The sequence below is a fragment of the Ailuropoda melanoleuca genome, chromosome 16 (assembly GCF_002007445.2).
Source record: "Ailuropoda melanoleuca isolate Jingjing chromosome 16, ASM200744v2, whole genome shotgun sequence".
NCBI lineage: Eukaryota > Metazoa > Chordata > Mammalia > Carnivora > Ursidae > Ailuropoda > Ailuropoda melanoleuca.
The window spans coordinates 2,533,367-2,557,733 of record NC_048233.1 but is presented as its reverse complement, the minus strand read 5'-3'; the positions used below and the strand labels follow the sequence as shown (position 1 = coordinate 2,557,733).

The window sequence follows — 24,367 nt, the reverse complement described above, 5'->3', positions numbered from 1 at the left end:
AGTAGATCAATTTAGATTAGCCTCAGGAACCCTGAATGTAATTAAGAATTTCTCTCTAAAGTGGTCATATTAGAGTTTCTATTTAGATTTATCATAGAGAGGTTTATCTTTGGCATAATGTTTAAAATATTGAGAGAAGAGTAATGTAGGCTGGTAGAATTTTTTTTTTTTTTATTTTAAAGATTTTATTTATTTGACAGAGACACAGCGAGAGAGGGAACACAAGCAGGGGTAGTGGGAGAGGGAGAAGCAGGCTTCCTGCTGAGGAGGGAGCCCGACATGGGGCTCCATCCCGGGACCCTGGGATCATGACCTGAGTCAAAGGCAGGTGCTTAACGACTGAACCACCCAGGCACCCCGGCTGGTAGAATTCTGATTTAATATCTTTTCACACTTCTGCAATAATTGTTTAAAATATTTTTTAATTAAAGAAATTGTTTTTATTGAGGTATAATTGGACTATGATGTATTTCAGGTATACAACATAATGATTCAATATTTGTGTAGAATGCAAAATAATCACAATAGCTGCAGTTAACATCTGTTACTGTACACAGTTATAGAAATTTTTTTTCATGTGATGAGAACTTTTAAAATCTATTGTCTTAGCAGCTTTCAAATATACGCTCTACAGTATTGTTAACTATAGTCACCATCCTGTACGTTAGATCCCCAGGAAGTTTATACCTTTTGACAACCTTTAGCCATTTCGCTCCCCCTCAGCCCATACCTCTGGCAACCACTTATCTGTTCTCTGTACCTATGAGTTCGTTTTGGGTTTTTGTTGTTGTTGTTGTTGTTGTTGTTGTTATATCTATTTTAATTGAAGTAGAGTTAGTTTCAGGTAGACAACATAATGACTTGACATTTGTATACATTATGAAATGCTCACCACAGTAAGTGTAGTGACCATCTGTCACCATTCATGTTATTATATTGCTGGCTATATTTCCTGTGCTGTACTTTCCATCCGCATGACATAATTCTTCTATCCTGGGAATTTCTACCTTTTTTCCCTTTCACCTATTTTACCCATTCCACCTTCCCCCTCCCTTTTGACAACCACCAGCTTGTTTTCTCTATTTATGAGTCTATTTCTGATTTTGTTTGTTTTGTTTTTGGTATTTGTTTTGGTTTTTGTTGTAACATTGTCTTTTTCTCTTTGACTTATTTCACTTAGCATAATACCATCTAGGTCCATCCAGTTGTCACAGATGGCAAGATTTTATTCTTTTTTATGAATGAGTGATATTCCATTATAAATACATATACCACATCTTCTTTATCCATGTACTGATGGCCACTTAGCTTGCTTGCATATACTGGCTCTTGTAAATAATGCTGCAGTAAACATAGGGGTGCATACATCTTTCTGAATTTGTGTTTTTGTTTTCTTTGGGTCAATACCCAGAAATGGATTATTGGTCTCATAGTATTTCTATTTTTAATTTTTTGAGGAACCTCCATATTGTTTTCCGCAGTGGCTGCACCAGTTTGCATTCCCACCAACAGTGCACTGGGATTCTCTTTTCTCCACATCTTCACCAACACTAGTTATTTCTTGTCTTTTTTGATACTAGCCGTTCTGACTGATGTGAGGTGATGTCTCACTGTGGTTTGATTTGCATTTCCCTGGTGATTCATGGTATTGAGCATCTTTTGTCAGTTGGCCATCTTATGTCTTCTTTGGAAATATGTCTGTTCCATCCTCTGCCCATTTTTTTAATTGGGTTTTTTTGTTGTTGTATGAATTCTTTATATGTTCTAGATATTAGCCCCTTATCAGATATATCTTTTACATGTATTTTCTCCCATTCAGTAGGTTGTCTTTTCATTTTGTTGGTAGTTTCCTTTGCTATGCAAAAGCTCTTTGATTTGATATAGTCCTAGTAGTTTATTTTTTCTGATGTTACCCTTGTCAGAGGAGACAGATCCAAAAAAAATATTGCTAAAACTGGTGTCTAAGTATTTACTACTTATGGTTTCTTTTAGGAGTTTTATGGTTTCAGGTCTTACCATTTAGGTTTTTTATCCATTTTGGGGTTTTTGTTGTTGTTGTTGTTTTTTTTTTTAGTATGGTGATAGAAGTAGTTTGGTTTTATTCTTTTGTTATGTAGCTGTTTAGTGTTCCCAACACCATTTACTGAAGAGAATGTCTTTTCCCCATTGTATGGTCTTGCCTCCTTTGTGGTAGATTAATTATGTAAGTGTGGGTTTATTTCATGGCTCTTTATCCTGTTTCATTGATCTACATGTCTGTCTTTGTTCCAGTGCCATACTGTTTTGGTTACTATAGCTTTGTAGTATAGTTTAAAATCTGGGCTTGTGGTACCTTCAGCTTTGTTTTTTGTTTTTTTTTTTTTTAAAGATTTTATTTATTTATTTGATAGAGACAGAGACAGCCAGTGAGAGAGGGAACACAAGCAGGGGGAGTGGGAGAGGAAAGCAGGCTTATAGCGGAGGAGCCTGATGTTGGGGCTTGATCCCATAACGCCGGGATCACGCCCTGAGCCGAAGGCAGATGCTTAACTGCTGTGCCACCCAGGCGCCCCAGCTTTGTTGTTTTTTTAAGATTGCTTTTGCTATTGAGGGTCTTTTGCATTTTCATACAAATTTTAGAATTATTCTAGTTATGTGCAAAATACCTTGGTAATCTGATAGGGATTGCATTGAGTATAGATTGCTTTGGATAGTATGGACATTTTAACAATCCTTCCAGTCCATGAGCATAATATATCTTTTGTTTGTGTCGTCTTCAGTTCAGGAGTGTTCTTGAACTCATTTTAGGAGTATTTCTGAAACTGGACTTCCTGTTATGTGATATTGTACATTTTCTTAAAGCTTAAACTATTTTGAAACAAGATTTTCTATAATTTCCCACCCAAAGCATTCAGACAGTTGCAGTTATTTACAAACTTATTTCCCCCGGTTTTTGCTTCCTTTAAAAGTGTTTCTGTAGTAGAAGCAACCGTTTGAAAAGATTTAAAGTTTTGAGAAGTTAAACAAGGATTGAAGGTGCTAGAACAGAAGCAGCTTAGAGGGCTTGACCAAGGTTGGGCTGTCTTTGTCTACCGATACTTTATGAATCAAAAATTAACTTCCTTGCTGTTTTAATTACTACCTGAAATCAGGAGTGATTCCCTTGTTATGCCAATTTTGGTTCTTTTAAATAAGGCACTAATTTGAGGATACCAGTTGAAGCAGTTACAGATGGTTCTGCTGTACTGCTATTTCCAGATCTGTGCACACAGGTGTCATTGCTTTTTTCCCTTTGTTTCAGTCCTCTCTCTCTGTCTCTTCTTTGACGTCATCCCCACCCAGATGCCTGGAGCAGATCTTGTCCCTTCACTTTTCAAGAGGGCATTCATTATACAGATTTTTGCCCTCAATCAGGCAACTGTTTTAAAAAGGGATATATTTTGACCTTTTAAAAACAAATTTTTATTGTGGCAGAAATGCTCTTATTTCACTTTGAAATGTGGGCATTACTCTTACTTCATTTGTATTCAATGATCAATTCTTTTTCTGTCCTTTATTGGAAACATTAAGAAGCAAACTGGCACATATTTTGGGTGGAGATTTCCTGTAGGAACTCTGCAGGCCTTGCATGTCTTCCTTTTCATATTTATCAGGTAGATCTTATTTTTCTTCGAAAGATGCCCCGAAAACTTTAATGTAATTTGTTTAATAGTTGTATTTGTTAATTTTAGCTGCCCCTTCTTGCATCATGACTTTTTTGGTTTGTTTTTGGAAAGAGTTCTTATATAGAGGTTTTTTTTTTTTTTTTAAGATTTTTTATTTATTCATTTGAGAGAGAGACAGAGTACAAGAAGGGGGAGAGGCAGAGGGAGAGGGAGAAGCAGACTCCCCATTGAGCTGGGAGCCCCACATGGGGCTCAATCCCAGGACCTGGAGATTATGACCTGAGCTGAAGGCAGACGCTTAACCATCTGAGCCACCCAGGTGTCCCTATATAGAATTTTTAAAATACGGATAAGGAGGCTGAGGCACAGAGAGATTATTAAATGTCTGGTCCTCTAACACATAAATAGGTAGGTGGGAATAGAGTTGTGCCTAAGAATTACAGAATCTTTCCCTTCCTTTTTTTTCCCCCCTCCCTTAACCTCCTGTGTTCAAGTTTTTATTAATGAGCTTACTTTCTAGAAGGGGAAGATGGAGACACCTGGATGATTCAGAGGCTATTCACTTGAAGATCTTGCTGAGGTCAAAGACTTTTCCCACATGCTGGAATGCTGTCTTAGAGGACAGGTACCTTGGAACTGGCATGTGGGTTGCTTTGTCACCAAGTGCCAGTTTTTCCATGTCTGACTTTTAGCCTTTCTGTCAGTCTGGACTCAATAAAGAGATATTTCTGGCCCCAGAAGACTGAAACTTCAACAAAGAACAGCTGTTGTCCTTTCCTTTTTTTTTTTTTTTTAATTTTATTTATTTATTTGACAGAGAGAGAGAGAGACAGCCAGCGAGAGGGGGAACAGGGGGAGCAGGAGAGGAAGAAGCAGGCTCCCAGCAGAGGAGCCCGATGCGGGGCTCGATCCCAGGACCCTGGGATCACGCCCTGGGCCGAAGGCAGACGCTTAATGACTGAGCCACCCAGGTGCCCCTGTTGTCTTTTCCTTTGTGATGGTTTCAGCAGAGGCATCTTTCCATGGCTTGTATAGTAACTGGAAATTTCAGTGATAAGGTTTTGATTTAAGGTTTGGTTGAGCTCTCCTGAGAAGTAATACTCAACGTACCCAATTAATATTTGCCCCTGGATATAGAAAAGGGGCTTCTTGAACTTTGTACTATTCAGTGTGTCTTTTAATTTTTAAGACCAATGTGAAATCACGACTTGAGGGGTTGTTTGGTTGGAACACTAATAAGTAATTTTGGACCATAGACTTTTAATTTCAGGTCCTGAAACTCTGGTGTAGAGACATGAAATAGAGAGGGAAAGCCAGGATACTGCTGCTGCTACCATTCTAAGGAAGCAAGAAAATCAGAGACAAGTTTTATTATTTATTCATTCACACACACACACACACACACACACACATTATTAGGCCAGTCCTATAAGTACTTATAATGGAGGAAACTTGGTTTTTTCACTTTTTGATGGTTAATTTTATTTTCTTTGTTAACCATCTTTTTTAGACCTCATCTCGAACTATTAGTATCTAGGCTCTTGCATCACGACTAAACTTAAATTTTGTGGGCTGGCAAGAAAACATAAACTGCATGTGTAATATTATTTCCAAGGGAATTACGTTCTGTTCTGATTCATGAACAACTGGCTTTGTTTAAGTAGTGGAGTATATCTAGTCATAAGAATTAGAACCTCTTTAGTTGATTTTTGTCCCCCCCCTCTTTTTTTTTTTAAAGCAAGAGTGTTCTCACTTTGCTCAGAATTTAGGCTCAAGGTAGTTAGCCCTGAATTAGCTGTCTGAGCTGCTGAAGTAGTAACTTAATCTCATTTTGGTAAGTGAGATAAATCTACACTTGTATACATCAAGATCAATGTACTGAACTAAGCTTGATCATGAAGGTTGGGGTTGTTTCCCTGTCCTGTTAGGAGTGGATATATAGTGTGGGGTGCTATTTGCATGTATGTATGTGTAAGAGAAAGAACTTTTCTGGTGGCATTCGGAGAAATCAGGGAAGATAGTTGCTAGGCTTAAATCCCATGTCTCAAGGATTTGGCCTTTTGAATTTTTGATTTGCTTTTAAGATTACTAGTGTCTGAAATTTTATGTAATGGAAATGGAGTTCTTTATTTTTCATAAATCTCCTAAAATGTTCATAAATCTCCTTAAATCCCATGTCTCAAGGATTTGGCCTTTTGAATTTTTGATTTGCTTTTAAGATTACTAGTGTCTGAAATTTTATGTAATGGAAATGGAGTTGTCTTTATTTTTCATAAATCTCCTAAAATGTTCATAAATCTCCTTAAATCCCATGTCTCAAGGATTTGGCCTTTTGAATTTTTGATTTGCTTTTAAAGATTACTAGTGTCTGAAATTTTATGTAATGGAAATGGAGTTGTCTTTATTTTTCACAAATCTCCTAAAATGTTTTGGGAAATGTGAGTTTTTGGTTTGATAGTCCTTAGAATTACCTCTGTTTCTGTAAAAAAAAAAAAAAATGGGCCTCAAAATTAGAAGATGAATCCTTTTTTCTTACCTGCTTTTTCTTTTTCTTTTCTCTTTGACTAAAGTTTTCTTTTTCTGTATTCATTTTTGGGAATCTGACCCCTTTTAACTATTACCTTTTTGGAAAAGAAAGCCAGCTTTACTGACTTCCCTGAGGTAGTAATTTCTCTTTTCTTTATTTGTGCTATTCTTACAGTGTCTATCATGTTCTGTTCTGTGACTACATTATTGAGGGCCTGTATATATGTTAATACAAAGAGACAGAGCTCCTTTCTTGTTTCACTATCTAACCATCCCACATTTCTTCCATTTTTATCTTTCTATCACCTGTGTATTCAGACCTTTCATCAAACAGATGGAGATTTTAGTTTCTTATACACTTATTAGTGATACTGCAAGTATTATTATTTTTTATCCATTTCTTCTGTGTGTTTGTAATGTGTTTACAATTGTGCCTATAATTTTCCTTCTGTAAAAGTATAAGTAAATTCATATCTATAGAATATTTTTATATAATTTAAGTACTCCAATGGGATTATTTTTTGATCTGTAGGTTAAATAGAAGTATAGATAACTTCCTACCTTATTTGTCACAATGAAATACCAATTATAACTTTTATTTTTACATTTTAACATCTCTGAACCTGGGATACATGTATGAAGAATGGCATGGTATAGCTTAGTATAATTCTTTTTCGTCTTAGTGATACATAAAGTAATGGTTTATCTTCTGTCCTTGGTGAATTGATATTGAAGATGCATGCAAAGAGAGTGAATAAAATTGTTTCAGAGAATGTGGAAGTGGAAGAAAGTATTTCCAAATTAACTTTATTTTCCAATGTACCCCATTTTAAATGTGTGTGTAAACAAATGAATATATTTACTACTATAATTAGATGTTTGACTCTTTTACCTACTTCTGTTTATTTATGTAGGTTGACCTGAAATTTTTTTTTGGACCTTTTTATTGGGAAAATGGGCTTTATGTTAGTGATTGCTTCATATTGGTATCACAATATATTTAGCCATGCACACAGTATAACCTAAAAATGTAAACCTACATATTTAGTCTTCATATTTATAAGTTTTTTGGAAAGAAATGCCAAATTGATATTCAGTTTAAGGTCTTCAGATATCTTCTATCTAAAAATTATTAAGTTGTATATAGCTTTGGCATAAACTATTATACAATTCATGGGGAAAATGGTTCCTCAGAGAAGAATTTCCTTACTTGTAAATTCATGGTTATGTATTTTTGGCCCATGAAGTTCAGTGTCAGAAAATAGGGTCTTCGCGTAGTTTGAGTAGAAGAGAAGTGACTGCTGCTGCAGGGATTGTATTTCTTGCTTGAGGAAGAATGGGTAGTGTTTAAAAATAAATAAATAAATAAATAAATAAAAAGAAAGGAAGATACTAAGAATATGATAACTGAAGTTGACTGGTTCTTTATCTGATCCTGCTTGCTTCAGCTTGCTTTCTGAGGAAGCTGCTTGTTTCTTTCTTCTTCCTCCTTGATGAATTTCACTGATTTCATTTAAAAGAATAATAAATTATACAGCTTTGTATAGTCAATTCTATTAGGTCATTTTGCCAAAATATCCTGTGGGCACAGCACCTTGTAATTTGTTATAGGAATTTTTGTTTAGTGGTTACCTTAAGTTTTTACATAAAGGGGCAAGCATTAGATTTCTATAGAATTATTCTATATGCAGATTTTTTTCCCTACAATATTGTCCCAAGAGCTACTGTTTGATGCCAAAGTGAAATATGACTCATGAACAATGAAATAGGTAAGAAGTTGCTCACTGTTGATAGGAGTAAGCTTAATTTTTTTCCCCACAAATTTACCCAAGTCTTACTTAAAACCTTGCAACTATAAGACATTTCAGTTAGTGTCATTGTTGATCTAAAATTTTTCTAATTTATTGTGTCATAACCAACAAAGATAGAAAAGATAATTGGGAACAGTCATTTAGAGATTGGCCTGTTTTTGCATTTGAACATTATCTGTGTTCTCTACTGTTTGATATATGCCAAAGATGCATGGATCTATTTTATACATTCCCTTTAGGAATCTGTAGACATCACAGAACATATAAAATATGCCCAGGGAGATGTCAACAGACCCACGTTTTTTTTTTTTTTGTTTTTTTTTTAAAGATTTTGTTTATTTATTCGACAGAGATAGAAACAGCCAGAGAGAGGGAACACAAGCAGGGGGAGTGGGAGAGGAAGAAGCAGGCTCATAGCAGAGGAGCCTGACGCGGGGCTCGATCCCATAACGCGGGAATCACGCCCTGAGCCGAAGGCAGACGCTTAACCGCTGTGCCACCCAGGCACCCCAACAGACCCACGTTTTTATCCTGGATCTCCCACTTACATACTCTGTGATTGTGAGGAAGTCGTTTTTATTCTCTGTTTTTCATTTCTCTTTATCTTATAGAATGGGAATAATAAATTTTGTCATTCTTACCTTTCATTATTTTCACAATGACTTTTTAAAACCCTGGTTCGAAATACTGAAACGTCAGAAAATATTAAAGTACAAATTGAAATGGTGCTTGCATTCAAGAAATAAACCTTTTGTCTTAGATTCTGAAAGTAAAATTTAGATCCCAAAGACAGTATGGATGTTGCTGGCCATTAGAAGTTAAGTATTTGGAGGATAATACTAACTTCAGTGAAATTGATTAATTTTTAAAAGGGAAAACTGCCTGTTATTATAAAAAGCAATAACGAACCACCGGGGCTTCATGCTATGTAGGAATATTGAGCATGGCAACTTTGCGTCTCTAACTGCTGAGCAGTATTGGAAATGGAGTGATGTTTATAGAGCTGTATATTCTGGTTCATTATTGCTTTTAGATTGCACCATTTGAGGTACGTTTTGGTAGATTTGGAATGAGAAAAAAATTAGGCTCTAATTAGGAAGAGTTATTATTTTCACATTTGGGACCATTGTTTCAAGTTCTTTCTCATTAATTAGAATTCTGTATTCTACAGAATGATTGACGCTCTTGATGTTTTTCTGCTTTTGTTATGGACAACTTGGATCCAAGAAATGGAGTGGGGGGTGGGTAAAGGAGTAGTCAGTTATAAGGTGGGTATTATAAAATTAAATGAATTATGAAATCACAGCTACTTAAATGAAAAAGGGGAGGTGCTGACCTTCTCTTTTCCTTTGTATTTAATAGTTTTTTCCCCTTGCTTCAAGAAATGATAAATTTTAGACAAAAATTTTCCTTGAAACTTACCTTAAGGTACAATGGTGTAATCTAATATGAAAACACACCTTTTGAGAGTGGAAAATCTGAAATTACTAATTTTTAGTGCCTGTGCAGAATTTGTGTTACACCTTTTCCTTCTCTAATCCTGTGCTTTTATGTTTTGTCTATGTCTATGAATAACATTATTTCCTGAATATTGTCCTTATTAATTCTTTCTAACTTTCTCTTTCACATTTTCTTCCTGGATTTGCTGTTTTCTTCAGTCTCACCTCAAGGTCAGTATGCTTGTACTAAAACAAAGATAAGAGCATGTATACTAACATTATCTTGAGCTCTAATGAGGAACTGAAATGATAACACTTACTCCAGGAAAGATATGTCTAGAAATCTAGTTACGAGTGCATAAAATGTCAGAAGTTTTAGATTTACCCAAAGAGTGGATTCAAAGTTCTATGCTTCAAAAGATAAAGCAGTCAGAAAGCAAGAATCAGACTGAGCAGGTTTTGACTGAGAGCGAAATGAAGATGAAAGGAATCACCAGGGGAATGAGAAGAAAAATTGTTTTAATTAAAATTTCATCAGAGATAGAAAATGCAGCATGAACGTTGGAGGGAAAGTTGCCATGGTCTGTGGATTTTTAGAAGAATCTTTTTTTTTTTAAATTTTTTTTATTATGTTAGTCACCATACAGTACATCCCTGGTTTCTGATGTAAAGTTAGATGAATCTTGAAATTACTTTACGTCTACAAACCTATACATCCTTGAAATTTTGGTTTTATTTTGTGATTCTACTGAATGGTAGAAAAAGTGATAACTGAAACAGCCATGCTACTTAGATTTATATGTGCCAGAGGCACTATGGTAGAACCTTTACATATTTTATTTCAATTGATCTTCCCATCAAGTATGTAGAGAGATTTATTATTTCCACTCTTTAGGTGAATAATACAAGTTCCAAGCCCATTAAGTAATTTGTCCATCTTTATTAGGAAGAGAGACAGAGCACAATTGGAAACCTGAATTTTTTTTCAAGAGGGAGGAGGAGGGGCAGAGGGAGAGAGAAATAAATCCCAAGAAGGTTCCACAGCCAGTGTGGAGCCTGATGTAGGTTTTGATCTCACAACCCTGAGATCATGACCTGAGTCGAAATCAAGAGTCAGACACTTAACTGACTGAGCCACCCAGGTCCCCCCCAAACCTGAATTTCAGAAGTTATTTCTTTCGTGTGTGAGCATGGAAATGTAAATGAAGGCAATAGAATTTCTGAGACAGTTCCGAAAATGATATGGTTAACACTGTATGCACTTTACCTAGCTGCTCTTTTCTAACATCATATATATTACTGTTTATGAAAGCACCTGTCTTCTTTGAGTCTCACAGACAGTGTATGGGTTACACAGGACAGATGATTATTCTGATGAGGAAAGAAGATTAGGGAACTTGATTTCTCTAGGGTCAACCAACTAGTAAGTGGTGGAACTTAGATTTGAAGCCAGATCTTCTCATTTCAACCTCAGGACTTCATGTATTCTCTGTATTCTGTTGTCAGAATTAGAGTATGAGCTATGGAGTCCCAGATGGCTTGTATTTTCTTAGGTAGATTTTTCATCTGTAGTGTTTTCATCTGTAAAATTGGGATACTTATCTAATATAAAGAGTTGTTGTAAACGGTGAATGAGTTCATATGAATAGCACTTAGAACAGTATCTGGTACAGGGTAAACAATCAATATAGAGAGCTATTATGATGCTCCTTTTTGCCCTTTTCATGGAGTCCTATTTTATCTGGCATATGATAGCATGATGTGATATATTTCAGGTTCTTTAAAATACTATACTGTTCTTAATTGATTGTTACCATTGTTAATAGAAAGTGCAAAGTAGAATCCCAGTGCAAAGTTGTGTATGTGTAGAAAATGTGAAAAGGAGGTAGGTTTCTTCTGTAATGGTATTTTAAGACTCCACTTATCTTTTCAGGTGCCACTTTCTATTATGGGTAGAAAGCTAAGATGTTGAGGCGTTTTAGGAAAAAGTTTCTCTTTCTCATTTCTACTCCCTGGTATTTCTTCTCATTGTTTAAATTGATGACCTAAATGATAGCTCTGAAAAAGTCACATTACATTTGACTCATTTAAGAATAAAACAATTTGTGTGGGTTGTAAATATAGTAAAAAGCAAAATTAGCCCTTCTTTCATATTTACTTTTACTGATCTAATTTATGAAGAGGTGTCTTCAGTCAGATTTACACTCTGCTCTTCCTTCTCTCTTAGATGACCTCCCCTCCTTTGCCTGGTAAATCGAGCTTTAGGGTAATCACAGTCCTGGGTTTATGTTTTCACTCATGTTAACCTTCCTTTTGTTTCAGTGAAACTCATGTTCCAGCTCTTTTTCAAGGCCAAATTTTCCTATTCTCTTTTATTCCTTGCCTCTTTTCAGTTTTTAAACCCTTGCTCCATAAATGAAGTTCTCCTTATTTGTATTCTCTTCCTTTCCACAGATTTCTCCCAGACATAAAACATATACTAGTTTCCCCCATCCTTAAAAAGAAAATGGAAGTAATCCTTCTCAGTATCTTTTCCTTGGCCTCAATTCAATACAGTATCTTATTTTTACCTTTTTTTTTTCTGCTGGACTTGCACAGTTTTTGAAAAAATCATTTATGCTCCCTGACTCCACTTCCACACTTCTGTTTTCCAAATGCAATCTGGATTCTTCTCTCACTGCTGTGCTAAATGGCTTCAGTGATATGCTGTTGCCAAATTTAGTGACTTTGTCTGTCTTGGGTCTGTTCACCTCTCTGGGGTGTTAGATATTGTTGATTATCTCTTTTTCTTTTAGAAAGTCTTCTTTTGTAGTTTATGTGACACTGTTTTCTGCTAGCTCTCTTAACACCTCGTTGACGTTTTTAGTCTATCTTGCTTTTCTTCTTCCTTTTTTTTTTTTTTTAAGATTTTTACCTATTCATTTGAGAAAGTGAGAGGGAGAGAGCACAAGTGGGAAAGGAGGAGAGAGAGAGAGAGAGAGAGAGAGAGAGAGAGAGAGAGAGAGAGAGAGGCAGACTCCCCGCTGAGCAGGCTGAGCAGGGAGGCTGATGCAGGGTTAATCCCAGGACCCTGGGATCATGACCTGAGCTTCGGGCAGATGCTTAACCAATTAAGCCGCCCAGCCACCCCTGCTTTTCTGCTTTTTACATGTTCCTTAACCCTTGGGCTTTTTCATATTCTTGTAAAAAATTTCATTTTCATTTACATTATTGGTTACCTGCCTTATTACTACCAACGACTCAGTTTTATTTGTTTTAAGTTTTTATGGAACTTCTTTTTCAAACCATACTTATTACAGAACAAATCTTACATTGTTTGCAATAAAAATAGCAAGCACAAATACTGCATTTAAAAAGGATTTTCCCATTTTCTACTGTAAACGTTTTCTCCACGTAGTATAGTAAAGCAGTGTGGGTAACACTTAAGTAATTCCAAGTATGGCACAGTCTGAACATAGTTCAGCTTCAGTAACCAGATATCGTGAAGTCTTGTGTTTGGAGAACTTTCATATCTAACTTAAGCATCAAGTGGACATATTTTTATCGGGAGGTTTTACCACTTTTTTCTTTTATATAATAGGTTTTGATCTAAATATCTCTAAACAAAACCCTGCTCCAGAAGAATTTTTCTGTGGAAGTCATTGTTGTATGCATAATTCTCTGAGTTACAAGTTATGCTAATTAAAATATTGTTAGCTGGATCATTTTAGTAGTTTTTACTCCAGCAGTAAATGCCATTAAACTATACTTATTTCTAAATAAGTTTATTTTCCAAGGAATACAAAATAAAACAGGTTTTGTTTTTCCGGTGGCAAAGATCATTTTGGTGTAGTGTGTAAAAAAGTCTTTCTTTGTTTCAGATTGGAATTTAATGCAGTATTTTTTTCTATATAGAAGCATTTCACCATTTTAATTATGGTTTTGCCAAGTCCAATTGAGCAGATCATCAAGAGAGTATTGATGGTTTAAGATTGGATTGGATATTTGGATAACTTCATTATGGGACCTTGGGCAAGATACTTAACTCTTAAGTGTTTGCTTTAACCACCTGTTTTGTGTTAATAGTGACAGTTAAGTGTAGTGTTGTTTTTTAAGCATTTCTAGTTTGGACAGATTTATTTGTTTTCTCTCTTCCTCTCTTGTTCTCTCCTGCTTTCCTCAATCCCTGTTTCCATTTAGTATACAAAGCAGAGAGATTTTTATTTAGAGTGATGTTGACTGAAGATTCGTTCTCTATCTTTAAACATATTTACATGTCTGTAGTTACTATTCAATGACATTATCCCCACAGAAGGAATGCAAAGAAATGATTCCATGAATAGATGAAAATATATGATTTGATTCAGAATCATCATTACTTTTTATTTAGTAGCACCTGTGGCTAAAGGCAAGACATTCAATAGGTGAAGCCTATAAATATCATCTCTTTTACTCTCTGGTCTGCACAAATTGAGCTCAATATTATTATTACCCCTATTTTGTTTAGCAGTGCTTCTTGCAGACTTGTCTTCAAAGTAAATCTGTGGGATACTTTCTATCAACTGCATTTAGACCAGAGTCCCTATATTGTTACATAATAAAAGTTAAATACTTTATATCTTGCTCAGATGCATCCCTGTTGTTACAATTTCTTTTATCTAATTTGGTGAAAGAGTTCTACATTGATTTCTAAAATCTAACTCAGTCAACACGCCATTTCTCTGATTGCACATCTTAGAATTGTTTTTTTTGTTCATTATTCTCTGACACTAGGCACTAAAACCTCATAAGATATCATTTACAAAAAGAGGTATAACTATATTTTGAAGCCTTCATTCTTTTCTTCTTTGTTTTTAGCTGAAGTGTTCAGGATTTTATAGGCTCAAAAGCATTTCTCACCTTGTGTGATCTATTTACAAGGAGTTTGATTTATAGACAAGAGTTTATAATCTAGGAGAATGATCTGTTTTTAATTGCATTTTTTGCTTCTACTTGTCATTCTTTTGGCTTTCTTAAGCAACATCATTGTTCAAGAGTGTATTTCCTTATTTTATTCCTTTCAAGCAACACTATTGCCTAGTCTTTTTGTAATGGGTCATGCAAGCACAGTGTAGCTACACCTCCATTAACCAACTTCTCCTGAAATATAGTGTTATTGTTTTGAATGATTCATTGGTAGAAAAAAATGTATGAACACATACTTGTACTGATCTACCTAACTATTCTACTGAAAAGTATTGAGTTTTGGGGCATCATGCATTGAGAAGTGGTAAATGTAGTTTTTTTTTTAGTTGCAGCTGTAGACAATTACCTGGGATTCTATTCTGTACATGAGCTAAAGATGGCAAATTCAATAGAGAAGGGAAGAAAGTCTAAATTTACAGTTAGTTAAAATTTGAATTTGTATATGATTGCCAGATTTAGCAAATACGCATATGAGGAATCAATTAAATTTGTATTTCAGATGAACAATGACTGCTTTTTTAGTATTAATGTGTTGTAAATACTGGGACGTACTTATACTAAAACATTGTCACATATCTGAAATAAAAATTTGAATGGACTTTCAATATTTTATCGGATAAACCTCATCCCTCCCAATCTCATTCTTTATCTCACTTCAGATCATAACAACGGTATGAAGTGGATGATATTTTCCTGTTTTACAGATGAGAAAATTGAGGTTCAGAGGAGTTAGTGGACGTACTCAGGGTCATTGCTACGATATGGTAGTCTTTAGTACAAATTCACTTTCTCTGATTTCATGTTTACTGCATACCTTAACTTTTCTCTGTTCCTTGTTTTGTAAGTCTTTGTGAGGTCCAGACACAATATGTAGATTATAATACATTTTTAAATACATGTTGTTACCTCCTCAGAGTATGGGAGTCAGAAGTTGTGTTAATTGTGTTATCCTTTGGTGAGAATTGCCACTCTTTTACCATTTCTAGCCCGCTGTATGAGATATTCCTTCAGTAGTGACTGGATTATTTCCAGGTGTTGCCCCGATGATTCATACAACACTTTCAGCCTTGCTTAAGAAACGCTCCACAACAACTTATATTTTAGATATTATGATTTATTTGGTAAGGTAATTTAGACCATGCTTCTCAAATTTTAATGGCATACAAATTGCATTGGAGTTTGTTAAAATGTCATTTTGATGTGGTGGGTTTGGATAGGGCCTGGGCTTTTACATTTCTGACAGCTGTCAGGCAGTGCTGCTGATCTATGGAGTATGCTTTGACTGGCATGGCATTAGAACACTGGCTATGAATGAACATTTTTGTAATTGATTTTTATCCTTTTAAAAATTTTTTCACATTTAACATTATCTCTGTTGATTTCTCTGTATCAGTTCATATTTGAACTTATAAAAATCCATTTTCCATTGATTTCAAGATAGCAGTGCCACCCTTTGCCTCTGTTAAAGACCCTCTGGGGTGTCATACTGGCATGGGTACAGAGGCAAGTGAAACTCTTCAGGATACTAGAGCAAAAGCATTTTATTCATTGGTATCGGTTACCTTGTCACACTTAACATGTGGAGCAGTATAATGGAGTAACAGGGAATTGAGAGTGAAGCAAGGGGGAAGGAGTGGGTCACAAAACTTCAAGACAGTCGGCTCGGCTGGGTACAGGTTACACTTTTGCAGAAACCTTCCTTCCATCCTCCAGTTTCTGTTATCTGTATGACTTCAAGGTCTCAGAATTTGAAATCGTAGAGTGGGAGGTAAAGATCAGGAAATCAGAGGTCTTAATGGGCAGCTCTAAGGTGATTTGGTTTATTTGCATACACATTGATATTATGCTCTCTTTAAAAAAAATTAAGCTGAGGTGTTTCTCCATTGTTGGTGTTCGGTTGTTTATGTTGGTGTTTGTCAGTGAAGATGATACAAGTCTAATGAAATGGAAGAACTTGACCTTTGTCGTAGATAGGAAGAAATGTATCTGCTTAAATTGTCTTCACTTGTTTTCCTTAAGATAGGATTATTTTGTTTCTGTTGTATTGGGATATTTGACCCCACTGGCCACGAAAGACATTGTTAAGTTGCTGTAGCTAGCTGTTTGGTCTAGGTTTTAAGCATTTCAGTGTCAGTTATGAGTTTCTAAATTAAAAAAATCACTTAAGTTTGTTAAACTTAACTATTTTGAAAGTTGTAGCAAAAATTTATTTCCTTCGTATGTGATCTTTTGAGATGTAAAAAGGAGAGTTCTTTGCAGATGACTTTCTAAGAGAGCTAAAAGCAAGGAATAATGGGTTTGGAGAAGTGGTCATGATGATTTAGTTTGGAGATGATCAAAAAAACTTCTATAGAATGTGTTGTGAGACGAATAGTCAGCACAGGCTATTATTACCTTATTTAAAGGAGGTTGGTTAGTATAAAGTATATTAGCTTTGTCTGTTCTCTTTACCAGTTCAGTTTATCGATGTAACTTCAGAGCAAAGTCAAATTGATTCTTTTTTTACATTACTGTAAATGCTGAATTGTGCCTCTGTCTCCCAAATTATGATTCCCCTTCAGTGTGTTTTCCTAAATTTTGGAAATCTGATTATGTCACTTCCCTACATAAAGTCTTACAGATTCGGGATAAACTTCCAATTCCTTGCTTAGTATAATGATTTGATTTTGTTTATTTTAGCTTCCTTTTTCTCTCCACTGCACCAATTTTAAGCTGTAGTCATACTGAGTGTGGTTTTCCCCCAGTATGACACATTCTCCTTTTCATCAGGGCTTTATTTGTACAGTTCTCTTTGCCTAGTACTATATTCTCTGCTTAGTAACCTGGAGTAATCACTTGAGAAAGTTCCTGTATGGGGGCACCTGGGTGGCTCAGTTGGTTAAGCATCTGCCTTCGGCTCAGGTCATAATCCCTGGGTCCTGGAATCGAGCCCCATGCAGCTCTCCCTCTGCAGCTCTCCCTGCCTGTGCTCTCTCTCTCTGTCAAATAAATAAAATCTTAAAAAAGAAAAAAAAAAGAAAGAAAGAAAGTTCCTGTATGACTTTTCAGAAAGTTTTTCCTGATTATCACCATCATGCCCACCTCCAGTTTAGGTTGGGTCCCTTTCCTGTATACTCTTGTAGCGCTCAGTATATACTGTATTTGCTTGGATGCCTGGGAGGTATTTGAGAACAAGAATTATTTTTATTCGTGGTCTTATATCCCTAGTGTTTGACAGCTGATTGTGTTGTTTAACTAAATATTAATTGATTTAATGAGTAATGAAAATGTCAAGAACTTAACAGAATATTTAAGCTTAGAGAAACATAGATCATCTAACATTCCACAGCCCATTTCCTCCCAGGCAATGCCTTAGACATATTTTTTTAATTCATTGGTAATTTGGGTTCTGCCCTTTGGTGAGATTAGTTTTTACCTGTGACCTAGCATTTGGTTTAGTTTTTTGGCAACTGTATGGCCTTGAGGTAATTTCTTTTTCTTTTTCTTTTTTTTTTTTTTTTAAGATTTTTTATTTATTTGAGAGAGAGCAGAGCAAGCAAGAACACTAGTGAGGCAGGGAGGAGGAGAGGGAGGAGCAGGCTTCCTGCTGAGCAGGGAGCCCCATGCTGACTCCATCCCAGGACCCTGGGATCATGACCTGAGCCAAAGGCTAACTGAGCCACCCAAGTGCCGTGAGGTAGTCTTATAGATGTAGAATTATTCCCTGATTCTTTCTGCCTGAGCCTTTGCCTCCTTTTTTGGGCTGTCTGCATAAAGTTAAAAGTTAAAATGCCTTACATTTGTTTAGTTTCTAATAGTTCACAGTACACTTTCACACCTACCATCCAATGTAAATGAAGAGATGAATGTATGGAAGAACTAAAGGCTTATTTATTATACTCATCATTTCAAGTGGAGGGAAAGTGTAGTTTTTTAAAAGGCAGACCTGCATAGAAATGCTCCCAGTCTTAGGGCTGAAGCTCGCTTTCTGAAGAGTTCAGTTGAGAAAAATGAAATGAGTCAATATGAGAATGCCAAGAAATGCTGCTCTTCTGGAAACATATTCATTCATTTCGTGGTTATGATCTCATTGTTATCAAGTATTACTCCTGTAATTGCTGTGGACCAATGAGAAAAGAAGGAGGCTTTTATTTCAAGCAAAGTTCAAATGATGTTATGATGCACCGTAGGAAGCAAACTTGTCTTTACCGCTTTGACAAAGAAAAGTTTTGGGACAATATAATCTTCTTATGTCTTAAAAGCACTTGGACCATAGTAGTAATTATTGTACATGCACTGTGAGCAGTGATTCGCCTGCATATTAAATCAATATTGGCAATTTGAATTTCACTGTATATTTTAGTTTTTCTTATATTTCTAACTCTAGACTCAATATTTGTGTATTTTAATTATAATTTATGAACAGAGAATCTAGAAAATATTTTAGTTTACATGTATGCCATAATAGACCATATTGTAGTTCAGGTGCAGACCCCTGTCATGGGGTTGAAGTGGTTCCGCTTGGGGGAGTGCTGGAAAGCTTTGCCAGGTTGCTGCCATTTGAACTTCATCTTGAAGGATGAGTACTTGTGTGCTAGGCAGATACAGGGTAATGACATTAAGACATCTGAAGAACCCAAAACAAAAACACTCCAAAACAAAAAACTTACTGCAGGAGGGAGTAGAAATATTGACATATATAATAGAAATATAGATGATTGTTAAGGGCCTTTGGTGCTAATTAAGGGAGTTTGGATTTTATTATGAGTCACTATGTCTCTAACAAAAGTAAAAGCAGAGGAATGTAAACTAAACTTTTATAGTTCACTTGTGGCATACTGAATTTTTATAAATTATCATGTTTTGTGTACAGTCAGAACTCTGTTGGTTAAAGACCCCTTGGAAGAGGAATTTAAATGTTTTCGTAATGAAAATACGACATAAATTTTCACATTCATAAATTACAATTTTTATTTATTTTTTTGTCTTCCTTTCTTCCCTAGGCCCATCCTTTATTAATGAAATTAGAAACCTTAAACTTGATTCTTTCCTTCCATTTCAGTAGAATGCTTTAGTGATTAATGATCTTCTACCCAATTGATTTAATAATTTTCCTGTATTTTACCCTAAATTTATGAGGAGAACCACTTATGGAGTTTGCTGATCCCTAGCTTTTATTTGCACCGGACAAAAACTGTTATCATTATCTACTTAATATATCTGCTTTTTATTAATGCTATATTAATGCCTTGATTCTTATAGTAGCCTCCAGCTATTACCTCTTCATGTGCATGTTACAGAGAAATTTCCAAATTAAATTAGTTTTTAAGCTGAGCCCTGTGAAACCACCAAGTAAAAAGTACGAGTGGTGTGCTCTTTCTGCACACCCAACTTGGTATACTGTTGTGTGGTATGATTAAACTGTAGCATTCACGGCGCTCATAATTGACAGAGCCTTGGGGCATTGAAAGTAAATTCCTTAATATCTACAAAGCACTTTTCAGATAAAGAGGGAAACAAGAGAGCAGGAAGTAAAAAGCTACATGTGTTTCATCATTCTGTTCATGCTAGAATGTTACTTTTCCAAGTCTTGGGGCCAGCAACCTCCTAGGTCTGACTTCCACCAAGAAGGGTTGGATCTCTGATTCTGTGAGGCCTAAGGCACAGAAACAGAAAATTATGAAAGGGAGAAGAAAATAAAGTAGGAGTGTTGGGGAAGAAGAATAAAATTGAAAAGGGAAGAATAAAATTGAAAAGAAAAAATAGAGGTGAGGCATGAGGACATATAAGTTTATTTCTCTTAGTACCAAAATTTTACTCAAAAGTCTAAGGTTATATGTCTTGTTTTAGACAATGATAGAAATTAAGATAATGCATATAATAAATGGATGCTCTCCATAAAATGCTTGTGCTTTCCTGTGTCATTATCACCAAATCAAGGAGAAATCCAGAGTGAGCCACACGGACCAGTTTTCTTTAAAGAATGAAAACAAATGACAGTATATTTATTCTGCCACAGATCCAAAAAGTCAAGTCATTATTTTAAGGCAGGAATTTTCTTTGGTTCTGTTTCTCTAGCACATATTCAGATTTCTTGGCACAGTACAACCATAGCATTATGTCATATCCTCGGTCTGTTTTTTTTCGGACTTTATAAATTGATTTTGAATATACCAACAGTGCTGGGTTCTTATCTTTATAGAGTTTGATTAACAGGCATTACCATTGTAGTAAAACAACTCCATAAGTTATACTAAGAAATGTGAGAATAGGTTCTCTCATTTTCTTTTCTTCTGTTCTTGTGCCATTCTAAGCAGTGTCTTTTCTTAGATTTGGGGGATTGTGTGCCTTTCTGGCCAGCATAAAACTTCCCTCTTTCCTGTGCATTTAAGTATGTGGAGTTAATGGTTATCTATTGGAATTCTACACGTCCGCTGAGTGCTGCTGCAAAAGACAGTGCAGCTCTGACCACCACTTCCTATCCTGTACTGCCTCTGCACTGACATGCTGCATAGTACTTGGGAAAAAAAGTCACACAACTGTCCTGACAGGCCTTGCTTCAGATTTATGGCCACATATTTCAAATGTGCTCCCAATTAAACAGGCAATTCTAATCCAAATGCCTATTAAATTTGATTTTGCATTTTCAGAGATGCTTATATCCTACTCTCTCTTCTCTTGTCAAATCCCCAAAATCCCTCCCCCCTCCCCGCACCTCAAAGCTGCTGACTTCACTTCATATTACATTGAGAAATCAGGATCAGGTGCTACCCACCGCATCTTCCTAGCATCAGATCTACCAGCTTAAGTGCATCTGTACCGGTGTTCGCATGTTCTTTTACAGTGCTGTCACTGTTCTAAGTTCAACTCTCCTACTTTTTCTCTTAATCCTATCCTAGTCCCCCAGTTCAAGGATGGTGCTTTCCTTTATTTTAAAAAATTTGCTCTCTCCTAGTGCATTATCCTAAGCATGCTTTAACATTTCCACCCTCCATCTTTGAAAGTCCTTCCCTTGATAGGATAGTCCTTTCTAGCTGGCAAGCCCTTTTTCTCTTTTCCTGCTCGGTAAATCTTGTTAAAAAATCGACTGTATATAATTGCCATCTGCATTTTCTCACTTTCTTCAAGTTAATCAGGTCAGGCTTTTAATGTTTTATCTATTTTTTAATATATTTTTATCAATTCCTTGAAACTGCTTTTGTGCCAGGGTTTTAGGTGGTGTATTTCTAGGTGCCAGGTCCACAAGTCACTTTTTGTCACCTTACTTTTCCTTTCAGCATCATTCTACACACTCCCTTCCTTGAAACGCTATTTTCTTTTGGCATTTCTGACAGCAGATTCTACTTATTTTCACTGTCCTTCACTTGTCATTTCTTCTCTGTTGTCATTTCTGGCTCTCCCATATTCCCCTAGACTTCAGAGGGCTCCATCTTCAGCCCTGTTGTATTTTTTACATATACATTTCTCAGAAAATGTCTTCAAGTCTCATGACTTTCAATATTAATCATATATTTATGGCTCCCATCTATTGTGTATATGGGACATATCCGTCGTGTATATACATATGTGTGTACACACACACATGCACACACACCTAAGGAGCTCCAGAATAATATACTGTGGAGATACTTTCTCCGTGATGTCTTTTTTTTTTTTTTTAGATTTTATTTATTTATTTGACAGAGAGACAGCCAGTGAGAGAGGGAACACAAGCAGGGGGAGTAGGAGAGGAAGAAGCAGGCTCCCAGCGGAGGAACCTGATGTGGGGCTCCATCCCAGGACTCTGGGATCACTCCCTGAGCCGAAGGCAGACGCTTAACGACTGAGCCACCCAGGCGCCCCTCTCCATGATGTCTTTAATTAGGTATTAGACCTCACTTTGCCCAGAACAGATCTCTTCATCTTGCCCATCCTTTTCAAAACATCTTCCCCAATGTTCCCCAGTTCAATAAATGGTATCACCATTCACACATTGCTCAGGTAATAAATCACCAACTAATTCCTGAATCTTCTCTCCTCTCACTCCCCACATTAAATCTATAAGTGAGTCCTATCACACATCACAAGTATTATCTGAAATTCAGTCATTTCTCTCCATGCTCTCCTGTGAGGCATTATCTCTTGCTCAAACTGACAGAGTAGCTTTCTAACTTGTACCTTTGCTTCTACATTTTGCTCCTCTACTAGTCTCTTCTCCATAGCAGCCAGACTGAACTCTTAAAACTTTACAGTAAATGCTATCTCTCCTTGCTTAAGACCTTGCCGTGTTCTCCCCTTATACTCAGAATAAAACCCAAACTCCTTACCATGGTTTATGAGGCTGTGCATCATCTGACTTCTTGCTGCCTTTGTGACCCCACCACTTACTACTTCCCCTTTGCTATACACCACCATATCACTTAAAAAAAAAAAAAAGAGCCAAGCTTTTGCTATCCTCAGAGCATTTGTACTTATGTTCTACCTCTTTCCCCAGTTCTTTACATGGCTCATTTTTCACATCCTCCATGACAGTTCCTTAGTGATGTCTACCCTTACTACTGTAGCTCAATAAACTAGCTCAATAAATTTTATCTATTCATGTATTCAGTATCTCTGTTACATGGCTCAGTTTTGTTTTCCCCATAGCACCTGATGCTGTGCCATGAGATGCTTCTTTAGTTGTTTATATTATTTTGCCTCTTTCAAAAATAAGTTCCATGAGGACAGCAAGATCATATTCTGTTCTCTTCCTTAAAACTGTGGAGCCCTTTGTTGGCATTCAGTAAGTATTTGCTAAATAGATAAGGGAAGGTTAACTTTTTTCTGAAAAATTTGACAGTTGGACTTAGAATGAATGCTGGTTTATTTTTTTTTTTTAAGTATATGTGCTGCTGAAGCAAACACAAGGGTTTTTTCCCCTTAGATTTATTTATTTATTTGAGAGAGAGAGAAAACACAAATGGGGGGAGGGGCAGAGGGAGAGAAACAGAGAGAATCTCAAGCGCACTCCGCACTGAGCGTAGAGCCCATCTTGGGGCTTGATCCCACCATGCATGAGATCATGACCTGAGCCGAGATCACCAGTCAGATGGTCAACCAACTGAGCCATCCAGGTGTTCCAAAATGCATTACTGGTTTTAAATTATAGACAAATGTGTAGCTTTACCTTAGTTGATAGGAACTTGAATTTTTATTAGGTTATTTTTAATTAGTTTTTATGAAATATTCTTTTGTACTTGATGATACCAAGGAGTTGCTTCTTTAGGAAGCAAAAGGCAGGGCGCCTGAGTGGTTCAGTTGGTTAAGTGTCTGACTCTTGGTTTCGGCTCAGGTCATGATCTTAGAATTGTGGGATCAAGCCCAGGATCGGGTTCCCTGCTCAGCTGGGAGTCTGCTTGAGATTCTTATTCCTTCTCCCTCTACCCCCTTCCAAATAAATAAATAAGTCTTAAAAAAAAAAATAAACCAGAAGGCTTTTCAGTGACCTACAAAGCTCTGCGGCAAGGATTAGCAAACTACAGGCCCTGTACCCTTTATATAGCCTGCAAGCTGGAATGGTTTTCACATATTTAAAATGGTTAAAAACTACAGGGAAGAGTATGTGACACAGATTATAAATGGCTTACAAAGTGCAAAATATTTACTATTTAGCTTTTTTTTTTTGATGTGAAAATATAAATGCTTTATTTATTTTTTAATGTTTTTTTATTGTATTATGTTAGTCACCATACAGTACATCCCTTGTTTCTGATGTAAAGTTCGATGATTCATTAGTTGCGTATAACACCCAGCGCACCATGCAATACGTGCCCTCCTTACTACCCATCACCAGCCTATCCCATTCCCCCACCCCTCTCCCCTCTGAAGCCCTCAGTTTGTTTCTCATAGTCCATAGTCTCTCATGCTTCATTCCCCCTTCTTATTACCCCCCCTTCTTTATCCCTTTCTTCCCCTACCGATCTTCCTAGTTCTTAATGTTCCATAGATGAGAGAAATCATATAATTGTCTTTCTCTGCTTGACTTATTTCACTTAGCATTGTCTCC

The 24,367-nt window shown here is 36.2% G+C and overlaps 1 protein-coding gene across 12 annotated transcripts in view; it reads left to right on the top strand.

Moving 5' to 3' along the window:
* Window positions 1-24,367, top strand: part of ERC1 (ELKS/RAB6-interacting/CAST family member 1) — a 536,559-nt gene that overhangs the window by 196,043 nt on the left and 316,149 nt on the right. For 9 of the 12 annotated variants that reach the window (XM_034645665.1, XM_034645663.1, XM_034645666.1 and 6 more), the window contains one exon: window positions 9,640-9,651. The exons of the other annotated variants lie outside the window; for them this stretch is intronic. In XM_034645665.1, the coding sequence (XP_034501556.1) occupies window positions 9,640-9,651 (12 nt within the window). The remainder of the gene's footprint in view (window positions 1-9,639; window positions 9,652-24,367) is intronic. 12 annotated transcript variants of the gene reach the window in all.